Raw genomic sequence first — 21391 nt, 5'->3', positions numbered from 1 at the left:
GAAGGAATTTGATAAACGTAGATTCGTTCATGAATTTAAGACTACGTTTTAATTTTTACGTTGACCTCTCTCTAAGTAAACCTAGGTCGGTGCTAGGTTTCACAGAGACCCGCTTATCTCTTTATCTCCTATTAGCCTTACGTTGTTATAGAAACTTCTTTTTGGTGTTTCCTCCTTAATTAAGTTGACAAATGGTTCATAGTTTCACAGTTCACACACCTCGGGGATGTCCCTCAGTTCAGGCATCTGTTCTCCTTAGCTTCGCAGAATTTTGAAACTTGACCATATCTACCATACTTAAAGCATTGCTTTAAGGTGGGTATAAAGTAGTCAACCGGGAGGTGACAATAATTAAATTTGATTGACTTAGGGACGACTTAGGGAGGAAATTTGAAAATTTGTGAAAAGTTATATCCACATAAGGATTTTGGGTCGAGCGTTTAGCATCCATTGGCTGAAATCAATTTGTAAAGCATCAGTTCGCGCTGATTCAGATAAAAATTTGCTATAATAATAGAATAAGGGTCCAATGTTTTTCTTAATTAATGATTTGTTCTCAATCGAATTAGGTTTAGAACTTAGTTCAATATCTGTTACGGCTTCTGTCTCTTTATTTGTCTAATTGAAAACGGATGCGATGGACTTGATGATGCCTATCAGCTTTCTATCTTAATTTTTACTCTCGCGGTAATTTTAGTAATAAATAACAGATGGGCGATTAAACTGAATCGAAATTGACTTAGATCAGGTATTGATCAGTAGATGACCGATATTAATTCTGTATTATTATCGAGCTGAAAGACTTCAATGTTTGCCATTGATCAATATAAAAATTAAATTTAAAATTTAAAAATTCAAAGCCATTCTTCTATCTATGGTAAGCATTTTTCATAGATTATAACAATTTTTGGTGGAATTGATCATTTTCCATGTAAGGTTAAATTAAAGGAATCAGTTATGAATTTCTCTCTTTAACAAAACATGCCAATATACTGTTTGAGGGGTCCGATGAAAACATCCATGATTGTAATCAATTATTTAGTTCATCCACAATTTCCTATCAAATTTCTGGTTTATTTAAAAAACTTTTCGCTGACCACCATATAAGGCAAGTTGGAATTTAATTCATTGAAACGGAAAAAAAAAGACTATAATTGTTTTTTATTTCTGCATACGTGCCAAACCAGGTATGCACCCATACACAGGAATAACGTGATTAAGGCAAAAAAGGGGCTTTGAAAGTGATTCATGAAATCCCGTTGCAGTGATTTCAAATTCATTAGAGTCCCCTTGACTTGGATCGACTCTAATCGAGATTTGCGTGACGTCTACACGACGTCTACCTAATTAGTTCGGACATAATATCAACGTTAACCGATCGACTATTTCGAGATATTTATAATTTCTGCAATTACGTTAACCTTTTTTTTTCATTTATGAGCGCACGATAGATTTTATCGCAGATGAGAGAAATAAAACATACACATATTGCATTTTTACCGTTTCTATATATATATATATATGTCGTTTTCATATTTCATTCATTAATGCTCTTACAAATTCAATTTAAAACATTTGAATTTTTTATTTTCATTTTCGATTGATTTTGTTTTTTCCTAATTCTTTTTCATTTTTTTTTTTTTTTTTGTTTTTTGTTTTTTTGTTTGTTTTCTATTTCTCTTCTCATAGACCTTAGATACATAGTAAAGTAATGTAACATCGTTATGTTGTCTTGAAATCAATTTTTATTTGGAATGATGCACGATTTCTTATTTTGATGTTTCTGTACTTGTTACTATTGTATTGTGATCGATCATCATAATAACGCAACTCAACGTGCTTGTCGAAGAACTAAATTTCCGCTACAACTCTAAATGGTTTTTATTAAAAATGAATATTCAAAATAAAGCAAAAAAAATAAATAAATAAATAAATAATTTATAAAACAAAAAAAAAAAAACAAAACAAAACAAAACAAAAGGCAAAACAAAAAGAAAAATTCAATAGTTTCTTTTGCTATGTTTCTTGTATAGTAATGATAACGACGATGCTAATATAACCGGTTTGTTATTAACACAAGTCACAGCCACACCTTCTACAGGACGTATTTTGAAATGCGTTTGAATTCGAGATATCTGATCCCACCACAACCATTCACCATTACAACTACCACAACCACCACCACCACCTATCAGCGTACAAATTATTACTTTTTATTACTATACAAGTATTATAAATAGTTTATATATGTAATTATATTTAAAAAAAAAAAAAAAAATCTTTTTGCGACAATTACAAATATAAAACGAAAATTGTTAATAAATTATTACTTTCCTAATTTAATTAATAAAATTCTCTTAAAAGAAAATCTATTTAAATATTTATGTATTTATTTATTTATAAATTCATTTATAAGATATATTTAAAAGAATTCCAAGCATCACCCCGGCCAACTCCAATTATTCATATCACTTGAGAAAATCGAAATACTATTGCTCAGTGAGTTTTGTGAAGAAATTTTTAATTAACCGAGAAGGATCTTGGCCACAAATCGAACAGAAGTGGAATGCATGAAATTAAATTAGGATTAGGAAACAACAACAAGACAATTCGATGCTCCATCTTAAACAAATGCATATATTTGGTTTGTTTGTTTTACAATTCAATCATAAAAATGTAGCTAGTCTGCACCGAATTAGTTTTATTTAGTAATGTAGACAGTGACAAACCATATTTTTACTATTGTATAACGCACTACTGAAAAAATCCTCATTTGCGTGTCACAAATCAAAAAAAAAAACAAAAAAAAATGCAAAATCCAATTCCTATATTTCAAATCAACTTATAATCTCCCGCTATCCTCGGAGTTGTTGTTTTCATGTCCCCTGGTATTAGTTATCATTTCTTTGTTCCAATTTAAAGATGGCAATACTTGAAATATTTGGCTTATATTCACAAATGGATACGATAATTGTTGCAAATGGCAATAACTCAGTTAATCATCCGCATTCGCTGAAAAATAGTTAAATGAGAATAAAAGAAGCCGGATTTATATGTTTAATGGATAGGTTAAAATCAGTTTGAATTGTAAATTATGCGTTATGGTGGAATTCTGGTCGTTTATATTCGAGGTCCTAGCGAGAGATAAATGCAAATGCTTCCAACTTTAGTGGCTTAAGAAATTAATTTCTAAAGAATGGATTTTCAAATAACAAACGATGTAGTGGAAATCGAACCAAAAACTAAATATTTAAGAGGTTCTGAACTGATACTTTTAAGAAACAAAGATATAGGAATATCAAGTGCTGGTTTAAAGAAAACTGTACCAAAAGATACAGAAGAGGAGGTTAAAGAGCTGGAGAAACTTTATGGTAAATTGTGCTTTACAGTAAGGATATGACACAATTTTGAATAAAATTTTATCAAAGATTGCTTGGAGCAACAGTTATCTAGATCGCATATCGAACGCTTAGGCGGTCGGACATTGGCTGAATGGGACCATAAAACCCAAGCTTTACGTGTTATACATAAAGATGGTAAATTTGAGAAGCACGGACAGCACTATCTGGAGTATTATGAAGCTTTGTTTCTTTTAGAAAAAGTCAGTCCATATCTAAATTAACAATCAGAAAAGATTATAAAATAGTCTATAAATTTTCAGAATCGTTTGCAGCTGGAGTACAACTCTTGCGTTGCGTCGATAGAACAGTCGTATCTGTTATTGATAGGTGAAAAACGTTCTCAACGTTGTGACGAATACTTGGTGTATTCAGTTATGACACGTTCTGGCTACATTTTAAACAAATATGAAAATCGACCGAAAGCACACTCGCATCGAAAACAGGAAATTCGATCTCGCGAAGACTGTATTTGGCATATATTGGAAATGGAAATAGAGCAAGAAAAGAAATCAAAAAGAACAAATTGTGCCTGACTACGTACGTAACTATGTCGATTATACAAAAATTAGGCAGCAATTTCAACAAATAAAAGAAACTATTAAAACTCCAGAGAAAGGGACACAAAATATTGTATGCAACGATGAGTATAGTGAAAACGATCTAGATTTTAGGAAGAAGATGGAAACGAATTTAAAGCGTCCCGCTCAAGATGATAACGATTGCAATTACTGGCATAAAATTAAAAGAAATTGTACCCTCAGTACACCCGCTACAACAACTGCAAACATACCAAATGAAAGCTTAATTGACTTTCTTAAGTCGGATGCTGAGTATGAAAGATTTCGAGAAACGTTTCATAAACTGAACATTATCCCTTTAAAATCGTATGACACAGAAAATGAGGAGGCGAAAGATGATTCTTCTATTGAAATATTGCCAATAAATTTTGATGTTTACCTGCATAACGAAGGTTATCGTAAAAGTTCGCCCGGTTCGCCCCAGTTTCGAATAGTCATTTTCCCCAAGGATGCCGCCATGCAATTAAGTTTAGAGTTTGCTCCCTTCAGAGCAGATTATTTAGAATATATTTCTGCCACGTCGACCTTGGATAGGACTCGGAGAGAATATGACGAATTAAGTAAAGTCAGTGGTATGTTGAAAGTACATTGTACCGCTAATAAATGTGCATATTTATTTCTAATTTATACATATATATATATATAGTTTCGGGTAGACAAGTCCAGATGGCGGAAATGCTATGAAAATGCTACACATTACTTTGGTAAAACTAATTCTCAAGTGTGGATTGATTATATTAAATTCGAACGTGACCAAGGGGATCCGAAAAATATGGCGCACTTATACGAAAGAGCTAAAAGCACTTTAGATAAGCAGCTAGTTGATAATTTCATGACCGAATTTACTTTACTCAAAGCAATAATATAAACAATCCCGTTTATGCATGCGTAAGTATATAAAGAAAGAGTTTTTATTTCGCATTCGTCAAGTTATGATCGTTTTTGTTTTTTAATGCGCCGGCAGGCACAATTTTGCTTCTTTGCGGGACACTGCTATTCTTTCCAACTTATCGATACCACAGGAACCGCCTCATTTCGACCTGCGTTGGCCACTGCTGCAACTACATCCATCTCGTTTTCAGCGGGCCTCAGTTGATGGCCGGATAACCCAATTCGTGACAACATTTCAAAACATCAGTGAATACATTTATATATTTACCAAATATATACGCACCACCTTGTGTTTATATTATACCACTTGCTCGATAACAATCTTACGTTTCCACACGATCCTTTTCGTGGCTCGCTGTCCTTACGTAGCAGGATAATACATAAGACTTTGCCACCTCTTGAGATCTTGCTTTGGCCGCAAGGCACAATGAAGAATATTTCTTCATTCTCTTCTAATGTTAGCTGTTTATATATATCTAGATCATATAACTAGTCAATTTCTAAATAGATTCATAAAAAGTCCAAAAATTTCTCGGCATGGACGGCTTCATTGTATTCGCTTACGCTGCTTCTCATGTGTTCAACTTTCATTCATTCCAAACGGAGCTTCGTTGCGTCAGCTCATAATGACGCGTTATTCCTATTTTCAGGTTAAAAAGTCCCTAAGGTAAACGCAAAATTTTTTTTATTTTTATCGACTGTTTACAAACAAGACTGTTTAAAACTGTTTAATTACATTTTATATAGTTTCGATCCGGAATTTCTACGCCTTTAAAGTCATCGTCGTCGTTTGAAAGCCTGTTGGCTAATTCCGCATTATTGTCAATATATTCGCTACTTCTCAACTCTGCATCCCTTAGAGGATTTTTACAGGAGTTATTGGTATTTTGGATTAATTTTGCCAGAAAAAAAAGAAAACCTTTGCCGCTGTGTGTTTTGGAAGAATTTTTATTTCTGAGTACTTTCTTGTTATGAGATTCGTCAGGGAATCCCAGAAGGATTTTAATTATTAGAATTAAGCAATGCACTATAGATTTTATGTAAAATTTGTTATTTCAAAAGTTTTGTAATTTTTAACAGATCTTCTGCTTTGAAAAGAATGAAAAGAATCGTATTAGGAACAGAGTATACCATTGATTATAAGCCCTGCGATCTGCGGAAATTGCAATATACAAGCCTATTGAGGACACAAGAAAAATCCACTACTACTTGGGTCTTAAGTTTTCAAAGTTATCCTTCTTCTTCTGCGGGCCAGCAAATTAACAACAAATGGTTTACTGAGTAGAGTTAAAAAATAAAAACTATATTTATTGTTGCCGGATAAAAATACCTTAATTTCTTTTAACGCTGAATGTAAAGTTAAAATTGCTTTGGTGAAAAAAATTTCAATATCAATTGAGTTGCGGTATTGAAGATGTATGATTAATTATTATTTGTTTGTTACGTGCTCGCTACGACACGATACGTGATTGGCTAATGCAACCATAAGACTTTATAAAACCAATAAATATGAACTAAACTCAAAACGTTCACTTTACTCATTCTTGCTTGCATGTTTCTCTTTATTATTTTCTACTTGAGGTTTAATACTTATTAAAGCAAAGCTGATTGGTACTTAAAAATTTGCTATAAAAGCCGCTAGCCGCTTAATCATAATTGTCAATAAGCGTTTTAGTTTTTGAAAGCAAATATTAAAAATTAAGTTAAGAAGAAAGTCTGCCATAATCTGCCATAAGGGAATAACTTATTAAGTTTTTGAAGTAAAAGTGTTTTTTTAACCGAATATACGTGAAAATTATTACAGTTTATAAAAAAAAAACAACAAAATGCGTTACGTTACAAGGTAAGTAATTAATATGATTAATAATAAAGTTATAGTTAAGAAAACTTGAAAAACTTTTATTTAATTGCATCTTTATTTATCAACAAAGATTTAAAAAAAAAAACAGCACTAAACAAAAACACGACCAACGATTAACGATTTGAAAAAATAGAGATAACAAATGGAAAATCTTAAGGTCTTCAAAATCTAAAATTGCTAATTTTCATTTCCATTACAATCAGAGATAAATGTAAAAATTAAAATAAAATATTTTTTTGCTTTTTTTAGATGTTGAGTTAAGGTGGAAGCACAATATTTCTAATCCAAATGAATTGTATTGTAGTCATAAAAATTAGGATAGAAAACTGAAATTTGATAAATCTCTAACGTTTGATTGACCTCTAAAAACAATTTTCACACAAATTTATATAAAGAATATAGAGTAAAGTTGAGATTTACCATAGGATTTCAAATTCAATCTAAAGACAGATTTTCATTCACGAATACCATGCGCTGTAATCGTGCGATCGAGAGTACATAGAAAATATATTCGATAAATAAGAAGGTACAATAAATGGCTTAAGCTTTTTGCGACTATGCAAGAAATATTTTTTTAATAATTTGCATCGCCTATCTCTAACCAAAATTAGAATATAAAATGGAATCAAAGGATCATGGTTAACGAAATCATTTACGACGGCTGCGGCCTATGGCGATTGATCCACTTAAACTATTCACTTTCCTCCAGCTTTAATTTCTGCTTGCAGATTCCCTCAAACAAATATTGTGATAAGATGCGGCCCAAATTGCCACAGTTACGATAGTACTGTTATTCATGAAACGACTTTTCAAAATAAGGCTTTATTTAGGGAGTAATGGAAAAAGTAGTCAAAATTTCATCAAAATATCTCAAAAATAGCGATGTGTAGGTTGAGTAAATAAAACAAGGTAAACAGATTGACGGACGCATAAACTTGGATTGATTTGGTATGATAATAGGTGCGTCTATTTCAATTCTTTGCGGATGTTGAGCACATCCGCACAAACTAAATATACCCTTCTACAGCAAATGGTGCAGGATCGATTTTCAAGTCGCTCGAGCACTTTTGCGTGTTGCATACATTCGTACATATTAAGCTTTAAAATGTAAAAACTAAATGGTCTAATAGGCGAACGCAAGTATATGTTTGTCAAAGTAATTTTTTTTTTCTAAGATAGAGTTCGTCTTCAACAGACAAATAAAGTGTATAAAGTGTATTTACCATCTTGTGCTTCCTTTTTACAAAAATTTTGAATCCATAATGAGCTACGACCCCGATGACCCAGTAAAATTTTTATTATTTAAATATATGTTAATAATGTTGTTGTTGCCTTATCTTTGTTTGTTACTAAATCTACACAGTCATCAAAATAACGACTGCAGTCCCAAAATGACGTCAATATAATCTCCCTAAGTCAATCGAAATGCCTGCAGAAGCTAATCCCTTAGTCTCTCGACTATAAGTTTTGCTTCTGTGATAGAATGTTTTTTCCGAAAAAGAAAAAAAAAGTAAATAAATAATAACAATAATATGATTAATCTTCGTTATCAGTACGTATGGCTCATAGTGTATAAAAATTTTAGAATAAAAACAAATCATTATTTGATAATAAATTTTTACGAAATTATGACCTTTTCCTTTTAAGTTGAAATTTTATTTCGCCTCTCTATTCACGAGGGTTCACTGTCAAATTAAACTTGTGCACGTGTCCAATGGCAGATTAAAATCATTCATTAAATTTTACAGTGTATTCGTATATTAAGCGTTTCCTCTTTTATCCTCTCCTCTTCTCTTTAACGATAAATTCTGCTTTGATTTCGATAAGAAAAGTCGATCAAATAAGTTCCTTAAGAAACAAAAAAAACTCACCTTCCAGTAAATATAGATAATGATTTTCCTTAATTAATAGTTTAACTAAATTATTCATGCGTGAAGTGCGAAGAAGTAGTAGTATATAGGCCTAATCAACTCATCTAAATATATCAAAAAAAAAAAAAAAAAAAAATTGAGTAAACACCTTTACTTTTACATACCAATTTCCATGTGTTTCGCTTCTATTTATTGAAAAGTTTAGACTGTAGTATGCATATCCATGCGATCGTGTTTTTCAATTTGAACGTCTTTTTATCGCAGTGAAGTTTAGTGAAAGTTTAGTTTACAATATAAGTGAAACAATCCTTTTTTTTCCTTTTTTTTTTTTTTTAAACATACAAGGTAATTATTAATAACGAAATTTGCAAAAAATCGGAAATTCTTTAAATTACTAAAAAAGATAATTTATCTCACATAAATAACTCTGATTGAATTCTAACTCTATGATTGACAACTTTTTTCTGCATTTACGTATACTTCATATCCAGATATGGATAAAGTGAAATGTCCGCAGTGTAAAATTAATTTGGCAGAAATATATTGAAAAAACAAACTCGCAATTATGCTTTGCTTAATTAAAACAATTTTTCGTAAACGTGCAGTAAATTATATTGCTTTTAAAACATCTGTCGATATCAATATTCGGTTTTGTTGCAACAGCACGCACAGGTTTGTTTGCAGAAATGTTATTCCTTGGAAATGGTGAAAGATTAGAATATTATAGCTGTTCGTGAAATCATATAAACATGTGTGTTTTTCATTTTTTTAATACAAACTTTTTTTTTTTTTATCAAAAATAAACGCATGATGTATACAATTGCAAAAAAGAGAAAAAAGGAAACAGACAGAGTTGCAATGAAGACCTAAGCAAATTTACCTAACCAAAGTTATTTAACGAGTGACTTGAACGAAACGAGGTGGTGTAGAAAGATGAAAAACTTTTTTACTTCGGCCTTAATTTAAATTGCTCTTTGTGTAAAAATGTATATGTTTTTGTAAATTTTAGTAGTCTAACAGCACAAACAAATAATTCAACAACATGTCTATTGAAGTCGTAATTTCAGTGTTTATTCGTTTTAGAACAAAATGGAAAGGGATTCGATCCGTTTCATAGCAACCAACTGAAACTTAACACTTCACTAAAGCTACACCTTTCGAAATCGTTCAAATTTTCCTGAGTTAACTTTGGAATACATCAACTTTTGTTTGTTTCGATGACTGTCAAAAAACTGTATATAGATAAAAAGGGGAATGTAAGTACAATCTTTTCCCAATTGCCACATGGTAATAAACAAACAGGCTAATTGCTAACCTTATTAAGGTTCAAACAAAGACCTTCATGTTCACTTTGAATTTTTTTTACTCGACTCAGCAAATCAATTGTTTATTTGCAATTCGCAGAAGAAGAAGAAGGTTTTTATTTCGCAAATATCGGGCAATTAAATATCGTTTAATAAGCAATCTCTCTCTGGGCTGGAAAATATTTTTTTTCTTCCTAATTATGTCTATAAATCCTTATGCATCGTCTGCTGTAGCTGTGATGGATTTATAATAGTGTTTACCTATGTTAAAACCTTGCCCTCTCCCCGACTTTATTGCATAAAGTTAATTATTTGTTATCTATCCCACTACAGGCAAATGCTAAACAATTTTCTAAGTAACATGTCAACAATACATTGTCTATGTGTGAGTGCAATTAAAAGAAGATATTTAGATTAATATTCATTCGCACCCAATATGGTCTTTCTACACCATGCATTATATAAGAATGGATTTTGATTTTTAACAGATTTATTTTCTATAACAGTAACGCAATGTACATATTGCATGACAGATGGACTAGCTATCGTATTCCACTTTATATTTTGCTGAAAGTTTACGTGTCTTTTTTTTCCTTTTTTTTTTTTGTTTGTAATTGCTATAGTTGCAATTTCTGCGCAATATATCAACCGTGTAAAATAGTGATGTGGTGTATATGTGAAGCTTTTGAAGAGCTTTTTTTAGGGTTCCCAGTTATCATAACGTGTTTGCATTAAAAGTTTTCAAAAATGTTCTTTACACAAACGCTTGTGTAGAGATTTTCGCCTCTCTCATCAATCATTCTCATTGCTGCGCTAAACATGATCTAACCGAACAATATATATAACGCTTATATATCATTTCATTTTTAAGGATATATTTTCTTCTTTTTTTTTTCGTCTCCGCAAAGAGATTATTTAAATTTACTTAAAAAGAAAACTAAATTGTGTTAAGGTGGATAAAAAGAAGGAAAAATAAAAATAAAAAGAAATCGCTGACTCACTGTCTAATTAAAGTCAGTCATATTTGAAAACGTGTTAATTACATATATTACAAGCAGTACGGGGAAATACCTATTTCAATATCAACAACGCGAAGCCAACATTCACACGATAATGAAACTTGGAAGGAAATATCAACACTACAATGTTTGATTTCCGATGACTGGAAGAAGAAGAGAGTGAAAAGAGTTAATTACGCAGTGCTATATATATATAAACATATATAGAGAAAATTTTACAATCGTTTTAGCGAGATTTTACTACTGTAAAAAGTGGTGGAAAAAGAAAAGGAATAAAGCATATATACAGAGCATTTTTTTTTATTTTTATTTTTTTTTTTTTGAAACGTCAAACATGATAAACGAATATTATGGTGAAAAGGACATTGTTGATATGGACACAATGGAGAGAGTACCATATAGAAGTGAATCTTCAAATACAAGCACAAGCGGATATTCAACAGGTCCATGGAATTCTCCTGCTTCGGGTTATTCACCAGCACAATCGCCTGCATCCGCTTTACCAGTCGAATTTTCCACACTTAATGTAATGTCGTCTCAGTCAATGTCCCAATATGAACAACAGCAGCCGATGGCTGCTACTCAGCCATACAATACACAATCACAATTTGCGCAAATGTCGCATGCGGGAAATCGTGGCGGCGACTTTAATGAAAAAATGAAATATGAAGCCCGATTGGAAATTACTGAAGAGCCAATGGAAAAATTCCGATTTCGATATATATCCGAAATGCATGGAACGCATGGCTCGTTGAATGGAGCTAACTCGCAAAGGAATCCAAAGACATTTCCGGAAGTGCGTTTAGTTGATTATAAAGATCCAGCAATAATTCGTTGCAGTTTGTTCCAAGCAAATTTAGAGAGTCCACATTCGCATCAGCTTGTCATACGCAAAGACGACGACGACGTCTGTGATCCGCACGATGTAAAAGTTGGTGAACTTGGTTATTATGCGAAATTTGCTAACATGGGAATCATTCATACCGCTAAGAAATTCATTATGGGTGAATTGTTAAAAAAGAAACGACGACGTTTAATATTTGAGTTAGGCGGTCGCGAATTAACTACAAAGGAGGAACAAAAAATTCATGAACAAACTGAAAAGGAGGCTAAAGATATGAATTTAAATCAGGTAAGCAAGAAAGCGGAGAATAATCGAGAATGATTACTTTTAATAAATACATTCATGGACATTAGGTGCGACTTTGCTATGAAGCATTCCGGGTGGAAGAGAATGGTACGTACGTGCCAATTGCTGCCCCCGTTTATTCGCGTCTTATCAACAATCGTAAATCGGCTCAGACCGGAGAATTGCGTATTACACGTTTAAGTATCTGCACAGGCAGCGTACTTGGTAATGAGGATCTTATATTATTGGTAGAGAAGGTTAGCAAAAAAAATATAAAAGTTCGTTTTTATGAAATGAACGATGAGGACGGTGAAATTTGGGAGGCGTTCGCTCAATTTCGCGAATCCGATGTGCATCATCAATACGCGATTGTTTGCAAAACGCCGCCTTACAAAGATCGCGATATCGATCGTTTGGTAGAAGTTTTCATTGAACTTGTGCGACCATCGGACGATGAACGCAGTTTTCCTCCGGTAACGTTTCGTTACAAGCCGCGTAACGCTTTAATATCAAGGAAACGTAAACGCACTTGTTCAACAACTTCGAGCCGAAGTAATAGCAATATTAGTTCAGGTGATTTACCCAAGACCGTACATGAGCAATCTAAAATTTTGACATCAGCTGAGATGATGGAAGAGCTTGAACGTCTTTTGCAAGACAACGATTTAAAGAAGAAACTTTCAAGTTATTCGGATGATATGAATTTAAATGATTTAATTCAGACCCTTGATGGCGGTGGCCGCTTGGAAAAGGATGGCGTTGGCGGTGGCGATGGCGAACGATCAAAAATTATGCATTACAAAAAAAAATTGATAGAAAAGAAGACAATGGACAACTATTCACACGCGCCTGACATTAATCAACCAACAACAGGCACTTTGTCACCCTATTTGCAACGTATATCAAAAATATATGTCGATGTACGTAATGAGAAACCTATTGCCAAAGAGACCGTTAAGCATTCCGCAGCCGAGCAAATAACAAAAATTTTCAATGAACATTTGGATAATAGCGATAACGGTGATTCCATAATGCATGAAGTTGTCCTCGCCGATAATAACAAATCGGCCATGCAATTATGCCATATTTTAACGTATTTCAATATCCAAAACTTATTGAACACTTTATTAAATAGCAATGGACAAACAGCATTACATTATGCTTGTCTATATAATCGGGCTCAGTATATACGACCTTTGTTACTTTTAGGTTGCCGGGCAAATTTACAAGATAATCAAGGCAATACATCGATACATATAGCTGTGCGTGAAAAATACTCGAAATGTCTGGAAAGTTTCATCAATGCCAATATCATTTTACAATTAAACATTTTAAACGATGACGGTTTCACTCCTCTACATCTGGCCATACGTGATAATAATTACGAGATGGCAATTAAAATGCTTAGGCATGATAGAACCATAGCCGCCGTTGCTAATAATAAGGATGGCGGTAATGCTTTGCATATGGTTGTCCAACAGCAGCATTTACCGTTAGTGGAAATTATATTAGAAACGCAAAATAAAGTATCAATATTGAAAGCAAAGAATGCAGCCGGTTACACACCCTACGATTTGGCTAAGGAGTTGTCTATTGATAGTAAATCGGGGCAGAAGATTTTGAATGTACTTCAAAATCATAATACAGACGATAAGATGAGTGATCTAATATCTGGTAGCGTTATAGCTAACGCAATCAAAGAAACGGTCAACGAAAGGGAGGAAGAATACGATCGGAAACTTGTTATCAAAGAAGAAGAAGCAACATCATCATCAACCGATGATGACGACGATGAGAATGATGACGAGCCTATGCTACAAACAAATGAAATTAAAATCGAGGAATCTCTCGATAAATGCACTTTAAAGATAGCGCTTAATAATGTAAACACTTTTCAAAAATTATCTTTAATTATGAACAAAGAGGAAAAATAGAAGATACTAGCCCGGATATTAGATATTGAATATGATTTTTTTATTTCGCTAGGATTATAAGCACAGATGCAACCGTATCTGCCGTTTTTCTAACAAAGAAATATTTGTTAATTTTAAATCAACAATCAATTTTTGTACCCCACCTCGACATTAAATCCAACCGACATTGTATTGTATGTGTGGGGTCTTATCAATTGGTATATCTTTTGTGCATCTATCGATCGATTCCATTAATGATAAAATGTATTTCGTCTTTGGTTTTATTAACTTCGGTTGTCTGTTTATTGGAAATAAAATGAAATCACATCCACCAAAGACATTGAACAACTATCGAATCATGCCGAGAAAGAATATTGTCAAGATGCACCGCAGATGAATTTTAATGGGAAAAGGTATTGGGACCACCGATACGATATTACCGCCACATCTATTCCTAGTTATACTTAACAATGATACGTCGTTATCGGTGAGTAATGAGACAGGATATATAGGATATATAATATAAGAATAAATTAAAAAGTATAGTTGTTTTTCACGAAATATAACCTAAAAAGGAGTGGAAAGTGAAAATGAAGGCATTTATCTATCAACAATTGGAAAGCGAAAGACCGTTAACATCGCGTCTGATCATTCAAAATTGCAACAGTAAAGAAAAGGTGATTTATATATTTTACAGTCTCTGCCAAGCAGTTAAGAATAATATATATAATAATATATATGAATTATTGTTTTTCTTTCATTTGCATCCTTTTTCATTTGGTTTTATTTTTTCGAAAATTATGTAAAAATTTATTTTTCCCTCCACTAAATGTTCGTCGCAGAGTTGTTTTCAATACGTTGCAAATCCTCTTTCATGAAAAAAAAACCTATAGCATAAAAATTGAATCCTCAACATTACCAAAAATCAGTTCACAGTTATTTCAAAATGAGAAAAAGTCAACCCAAAAATCCAAAAATTTTCAACCATTTCTCTCTATATAGTCGTTCAGATATTTCTGTAATGGGTGTGCTGCGGGATAGCAACGGCAGTTTATTACTTAAAGTTACACATAATGCGGTAGTATGTCTTTCCTCTTTCTGCCTCTTACGCATATTCGCCCGGACTGGATACGAAAAATGAGGATTGAGGATTACCTTCCTAAATACACGATTGTGGCTTTGTCTTTTTGTGATAATTATTTTCATGTATATATATATATATTTTTATATATATTCATATAGGCATAAATGTAGTGCCACCAGCAAAACAAAGAATTTCTCGAAAATCATTTAATGTATATTTAGTGTATGTGGTATATTGAACATTTCAATTGGATTCAAATTTTAATAAAAGAAAAATTTCAATTTTCACTAAAATAGTCATATCTATAGTTGTTTTGTATTCACAATTAGATTATCGTAGAAATGTATATAAGCTTTTACATATATATTGCTGGGGATTTACATTTACCTTTTGCTTACCAATTACTTGTTGCCATTTACGTAAGACACAGACACAGAGGTGTCAGACTCAATTTCGCTGAATTTTGTTGACAAACTTGCTTTCCGTTATTCCAGCGGGCAGTGCATTAGTGTTAAGTGAGAGAAAGGGAAGGAAATTCTTTATTGTATATGTAAATGTATTGCTCATCTTTCCTGACTGACTGATTAATTGCAGCACCTGGGGTTTTCCTCATGAATTAATCAAAAGAAATTGAACATGGAAGAGGGCCGAGAATAAACAAGAGTATATTAAACAATTTTGTAATGAATACGTAGACGGAGGACGATAAATGATAACCTTTTTATAAGTAAATCCGACAGTGGACATAATGCCCGTGCGCTCGACTGCTTTTACTCTGATATCAATTTTTACCAATATTCAAATTAAGTTATTCCTTAAATTTGCTTAAAACCGATTTATCTTCTTCTTTACGCACAATTACTTTTCTAATGCATTACAAAAAAAAAAAAAAAACAATATTGAAAGTAAATTACTAATTTATAAAGTTCGTGATTGCGATTGGTGAAAGGACAGCATGTTTCGATTCCCTTCTCTTTTGATATGGAAGACCGTTCTCATTTAAAATAGGCGAGGGTAAGACTTCTGTTAAGCAGGTGTGCCTGGAATTAAATTGTTATTATATTTTCCAACTATCCAATTTAAGGAAATTACCAGCAGCGCAGGTTGCCTTACTGGAACATCCACACGTCCGCTTGCACGGAGTAAGTGTCCGTTTCTTCATCTTTCTGATCGGCTAGGCTTTCTTATTTTCAAGCGAATTCGCTACAAGCAATGTCAGGCAATGTATCTATATATATATAGGGCATTAATATAATAATAATTAAAATCCCATTCGTTCTCTATGTTTTCTAAATCGTTAAAGTTATTACACCATTGTTTAACTTAATTTAAAATTGTAATAATAAAAAAAAAAATTTTTAATAATTGTAATAATATTTTGATACATCAATATAACAAAAATTTGTCATGCAATCAAAAGAAGAAGAAGAGCAATATTCTTTGATATCATATCTGAACTGGCCATTTCTGGCCATTTTCTGCTAAATCGATCAATTTCTGTTAACAGATTTACCTGTTAAGGAAAGAAGAAGTAGAGTAAAGATGTAAAAAAAACCACAGTGTCAATTAAATTTATTATTATTTATACAAATAAAACCCTTAAGATGGTGTTTCACGGATTGACTGTTACCTTCATGTCTATCTGTAGTAATAGTAGTAGTGGTCAGGTTCATATATATGCATGCGTGTATATGGGTTTAGCCTGTTTAGCCTGTTGTTTAGGGGATGTCCCCTATGTATAAACAATAACAATGAATAAAATTTTTTTGCATGAATCATTCGCAATGTTATGCTATGCAAAAAATTTAATGCGCCGCCAATATGTCGTGAACGAACTGAAGGGTCGTTTAATGATGGAAGTGTGGTAGACGTGGTCCTGGTAGCGATGACTGAATAGATTTCACACTTGTTTAGATGGACTTTTCCATGGTACATGGTAGCACGCACTGTGATGATCAGAAGAAAGAGAGTTTGTTAGGGGAAGACCGGCTTAAACGATGAACGAGATTTTCGAAGGCAAGCAGCACGATTAAAAAGCGAGTAGGATATAAAGGAGAATAAAGTGAGACAAAGGAATCTAGATCCCTCCTCTGTATTTCTGGTCACAATACAACAACATTGCGTCACGTAGATAGTATTATAAGAGATTAGGATAAATTCTTATCCGTTATACTAGGTGGTCCATCTATTTTGCTTGTGTCGAGAAGTATCTGCAAATTTAGGTGCTGCAGAGTCTCTCGAAAAAGTAAATTATGAAAAAAGCAACAGTGCCCTAATTGTTAACATGGAGTGAACAAAAGTTACCTATTGCGAAATTTGGATTGTGACTTCAGGAATGGGAACACTGAAAAAATGACTAGTCCTACTAAAGAACTGGATTGATGATTAGCGTGGGAGAATTCGAAAGAAAATTGAAAAAAATATTTCGTAACTTTTTTAACCGATTCCTTAATTCCCCTTATGTAGAAAAGTTAAACCTTTAGCAAACTACGTAATGCCAAGCTCTGCATAAAATCTTGAAAATTTTAAAGATTTATTAATCCGAATTGTAATATGAAATAAATATAAAATCTGTTCTAGTTTCCTTCGAAATTAATAGTCAAGACCACATTTTTTTTTTGTAGTATGGCGGAAATTATCGATGGAAAAGCAGTTGCTGCCCAAATTGGTGAAGAAATACGCAGGGATATTGAAGCATTCGTTAAGAAAGGCAATCGCACGCCCCATCTCACGGCCATTCTGGTGGGCGAAGATCCGGCAAGTCAAATATATGTAAACAATAAAATGAAAACAGCTACCACGGTGGGCATAACAAGCTGCACCAAGAGTTTACCGGCCGATATCAGCGAGAAAGAATTGTTGGATGTAATTGATGAATTAAATAATGATCCAAATGTAGATGGCATTTTAGTGCAGCTGCCAGTTCCTGAGCATATCGATGAGCGTAAAGTATGTAACGCTGTCGCTCCCGAAAAGGATGTCGACGGTTTTAGTGTCTACAACGTAGGACGTATGTGTCTTGATATGGATTCATTGATTCCGGCCACGCCGCTTGGTGTCATCGAATTGATGAGGCGCAATAATATCGAAACATTTGGCAAGAATGCAGTTGTAATAGGGCGTTCCAAAAACGTGGGTATGCCTATTGCAATGCTAATGCACGCGGATGGACGCAATGAAACAAAAGCTTTAGACGTCACTGTAACTATTTGTCATCGTTTTACGCCGCCTAAAGAGCTGGCCAAGTATTGCTCTATGGCTGATATTATAATAACTGCTACGGGTGTACCCGGTCTTATAACTAAGGAAATGGTTAAACCTGGGGCCTGTGTCATAGATGTGGGAATAACTCGTATAACAGATCCGAATACGGGCAAAACTAAACTAGTGGGCGATGTAGACTTTGAAGGTAAGTGAACGCCTTATGCTTTACGCAACTAAAAATTACACTTTCTTTTTACATCCACAGAGGTACGCCAAGTAGCGGGTTGGATAACTCCCGTGCCGGGTGGCGTCGGCCCAATGACCGTTGCTATGTTGATGCATAATACTTTCAAAGCTGCCAAAACTTTAGCTAAATGTGAATAATCATCAATATTCTATATTTTCAGAGTTTAATGACTTCACTCCTTCATAGTATTTTTACATGCAATTAATCCTCCTCATATTACTTAATAGTTTAAAATATAATAATAATCAGTTTAAAGCTAAAGAAGAAAAAATTTTTATTAACGTCGTCATCATAAATTATTTTCATTTCCCGTTTAAATGCACTTTATATAGTTAATAATAATAATAAATAAATAAATAAATAAATAAATAAATATTTAATAATTAATTGTCTTCTTTATATTAAAGTAGTGCTAGTATAATTACAAAATCAAACTTGTTTAGGCAGCGCACAATCCTATTAATGTCTAACTTCAAAATCGGAAAATGAATATTTTTCTATCGATTTCATTTCACTAAAAACCGCCTTATCGATCCGCGAACTAGGGCTACCTTTAGTTTCTAACCAAACTTTCCTAATAAAGAGGATTATTTAAATTCATTGATTGCAAAATTTCATAAAATCACTTACATTTCGTTTATTTTCGTTTCTGGACCTTCCAATTGTCCTTGCACGGTTCCGTTAGGAGTATTCATGCACCATCCTCTTAACCCCAAGCCTTTTGCCCGCTGCACAGTATATTTCCTGAAAATATAAATAAATAATTGATTTGTTTAGAGGTCATTGTATGAAACGATTTTTAGTAGAGAGAAAGTGTTTATAATCAATTATTAAATCGGCATTTGAATACTAGCTAATAAGCAATGGGGGAATGTTGGATCAAAATGCAGTTAAGTTCTGATCAGTTAAAAAGCTGTTATTATTGGTTACGGAAATGTACTATAGACATAAAAAGTCAGAGAGGAGTTAAGTTCCGACAGATTCACTTGCGAGTTCTATTGGCAGTGTTCTTGACCGTCACGCTTCATCTTACGTCCAACTTTGCTGCGATAGCCATAAAACTAAATAAGAATGTCGCTATAGGTGCAAATATTACATCAACGACATTTATCTGCTGCACATCTAGTCTTCGTTATAAATGCGATTCAACCAATATCAACAAACAACTGGATCATCATCGCGGTAACCATTTCTATCATGTTCAACGATGTCATAACAAAATCTAATGAGTATTTAGCTGCTGGGCATCAGTTTTATTACAATAACAATTGTACAAACACAAAAATAAATAAATAACGTGATAGCCGCTTACAATTATCATAAGTTAATTCCTAATTATAATCGAAGTAATTAAATCATTTTTAGAAATAGCAGAGATGCAATAGTGGTTATGATAAATACCTGAAAAACACACCTTGAACTAATCCAAAAACTTCGAAATTTACGGCAAACAATCCTTTTGTGGCCATAATTATGTTCTTTAATTCAGCAAATCAACAATCGACAATTCGCTGAGATATGTCAAAACGGACCCGGCCATAGTATGTAATAATATTTTATATTTGAACAAAGTTGCCAACAGTTACAAAGTTACCAAAAATTAGTCCACAGTTATCGCAAAATTACCAAAAATCAACCCGTATGCGTCTGAAAACGACTTATATCCAAAAATTTTTTAATAAAAGTAAACAAAAGATAAGAAAAATTCTCTCTGTAACTTTTTTATTTTGTTTTTGTTTATATCTGACACATTTGCATGAAATTTTTTTTAGTAGAAGCACATATAGCATAATTTTCTGATTAAATAAAATTTCTTGTTTATTGTATACAAAAACCAAATAAAACGAAAATTTGAAAATTTAACAAACATCAATTTATCATTCGCTTAACATTCACATACACTTGATATAACACGTCATGTTATTTGATGAATTCTTCGGTATTAAGACTTTCTATCAGAAGGCATGCAAGTGTGCCGTTTGTAGATGGTATTTTGATCATAATTCATGCAAGTGTGCCCTTTGTAGATAGTATTTTGATCATAATTCATTCACGCAAGAAGGAATTTGATAAACGTAGATTCGTTCATGAATTTAAGACTACGTTTTAATTTTTACGTTGACCTCTCTCTAAGTAAACCTAGGTCGGTGCTAGGTTTCACAGAGACCCGCTTATCTCTTTATCTCCTATTAGCCTTACGTTGTTATAGAAACTTCTTTTTGGTGTTTCCTCCTTAATTAAGTTGACAAATGGTTCATAGTTTCACAGTTCACACACCTCGGGGATGTCCCTCAGTTCAGGCATCTGTTCTCCTTAGCTTCGCAGAATTTTGAAACTTGACCATATCTACCATACTTAAAGCATTGCTTTAAGGTGGGTATAAAGTAGTCAACCGGGAGGTGACAATAATTAAATTTGATTGACTTAGGGACGACTTAGGGAGGAAATTTGAAAATTTGTGAAAAGTTATATCCACATAAGGATTTTGGGTCGAGCGTTTAGCATCCATTGGCTGAAATCAATTTGTAAAGCATCAGTTCGCGCTGATTCAGATAAAAATTTGCTATAATAATAGAATAAGGGTCCAATGTTTTTCTTAATTAATGATTTGTTCTCAATCGAATTAGGTTTAGAACTTAGTTCAATATCTGTTACGGCTTCTGTCTCTTTATTTGTCTAATTGAAAACGGATGCGATGGACTTGATGATGCCTATCAGCTTTCTATCTTAATTTTTACTCTCGCGGTAATTTTAGTAATAAATAACAGATGGGCGATTAAACTGAATCGAAATTGACTTAGATCAGGTATTGATCAGTAGATGACCGATATTAATTCTGTATTATTATCGAGCTGAAAGACTTCAATGTTTGCCATTGATCAATATAAA

The 21391-nt window shown here is 32.9% G+C and overlaps 3 protein-coding genes and 1 long non-coding RNA gene across 9 annotated transcripts; 3 read left to right on the top strand and 1 right to left on the bottom strand.

The window, feature by feature from the left end:
* The first annotated feature begins 2916 nt into the window (after positions 1–2916).
* On the top strand, positions 2917–4625 carry LOC119643337. The gene is given in 4 exon segments (XM_038042686.1): positions 2917–3371; positions 3429–3601; positions 3662–3928; positions 3930–4625. Coding segments are annotated over 4 exon segments (1311 nt in total). The 5' UTR covers positions 2917–3196.
* A 3-nt stretch (positions 4626–4628) lies between these two features.
* LOC119643332 lies at positions 4629–5176 on the top strand. The gene is made up of 2 exons (XR_005248267.1): positions 4629–4867; positions 4944–5176. It is a non-coding gene; the product is annotated as an uncharacterized LOC119643332 (long non-coding RNA).
* Positions 5177–6496: 1320 nt separating this feature from the next.
* Positions 6497–18800, top strand: LOC119643330 (bifunctional methylenetetrahydrofolate dehydrogenase/cyclohydrolase, mitochondrial-like). Of its 5 annotated transcripts, none has more exons than XM_038042679.1 (3): positions 6497–6713; positions 17676–18460; positions 18521–18800. In XM_038042679.1, the coding sequence occupies exons 1-3, from the start codon at positions 6697–6699 to the stop codon at positions 18637–18639; spliced, it is 921 nt and encodes a 306-aa protein (XP_037898607.1). In that variant the 5' UTR covers positions 6497–6696; the 3' UTR covers positions 18640–18800. The 5 variants fall into 5 exon arrangements, with proteins under 5 accessions (XP_037898607.1, XP_037898609.1, XP_037898606.1 ...); XM_038042681.1 differs by lacking the exon at positions 6497–6713 and adding an exon at positions 8803–8947; XM_038042678.1 differs by lacking the exon at positions 6497–6713 and adding an exon at positions 9012–9274.
* LOC119643331 (acylphosphatase-2-like) lies at positions 15846–20031 on the bottom strand. Of its 2 annotated transcripts, XR_005248266.1 has the most exons (5): positions 19904–20031; positions 19133–19246; positions 18928–19076; positions 16144–16279; positions 15846–16091 (listed from the first exon to the last, which is right to left on the bottom strand). XR_005248266.1 is itself a non-coding variant. In XM_038042682.1 (4 exons), the coding sequence occupies exons 1-3, from the start codon at positions 19969–19971 to the stop codon at positions 18962–18964; spliced, it is 297 nt and encodes a 98-aa protein (XP_037898610.1). In that variant the 5' UTR covers positions 19972–20031; the 3' UTR covers positions 15846–16279; positions 18928–18961. The 2 variants fall into 2 exon arrangements, 1 of the variants encoding a protein (XP_037898610.1); XM_038042682.1 differs by having other exon boundaries at positions 15846–16279.
* Positions 20032–21391: the final 1360 nt, after the last annotated feature.

Source organism: Glossina fuscipes, unplaced genomic scaffold (assembly GCF_014805625.2).
Source record: "Glossina fuscipes isolate IAEA_lab_2018 unplaced genomic scaffold, Yale_Gfus_2 60352, whole genome shotgun sequence".
NCBI lineage: Eukaryota > Metazoa > Arthropoda > Insecta > Diptera > Glossinidae > Glossina > Glossina fuscipes.
Note: the sequence above shows the minus strand (reverse complement) of the source record. Positions and strands in the feature narration are given on the sequence as shown.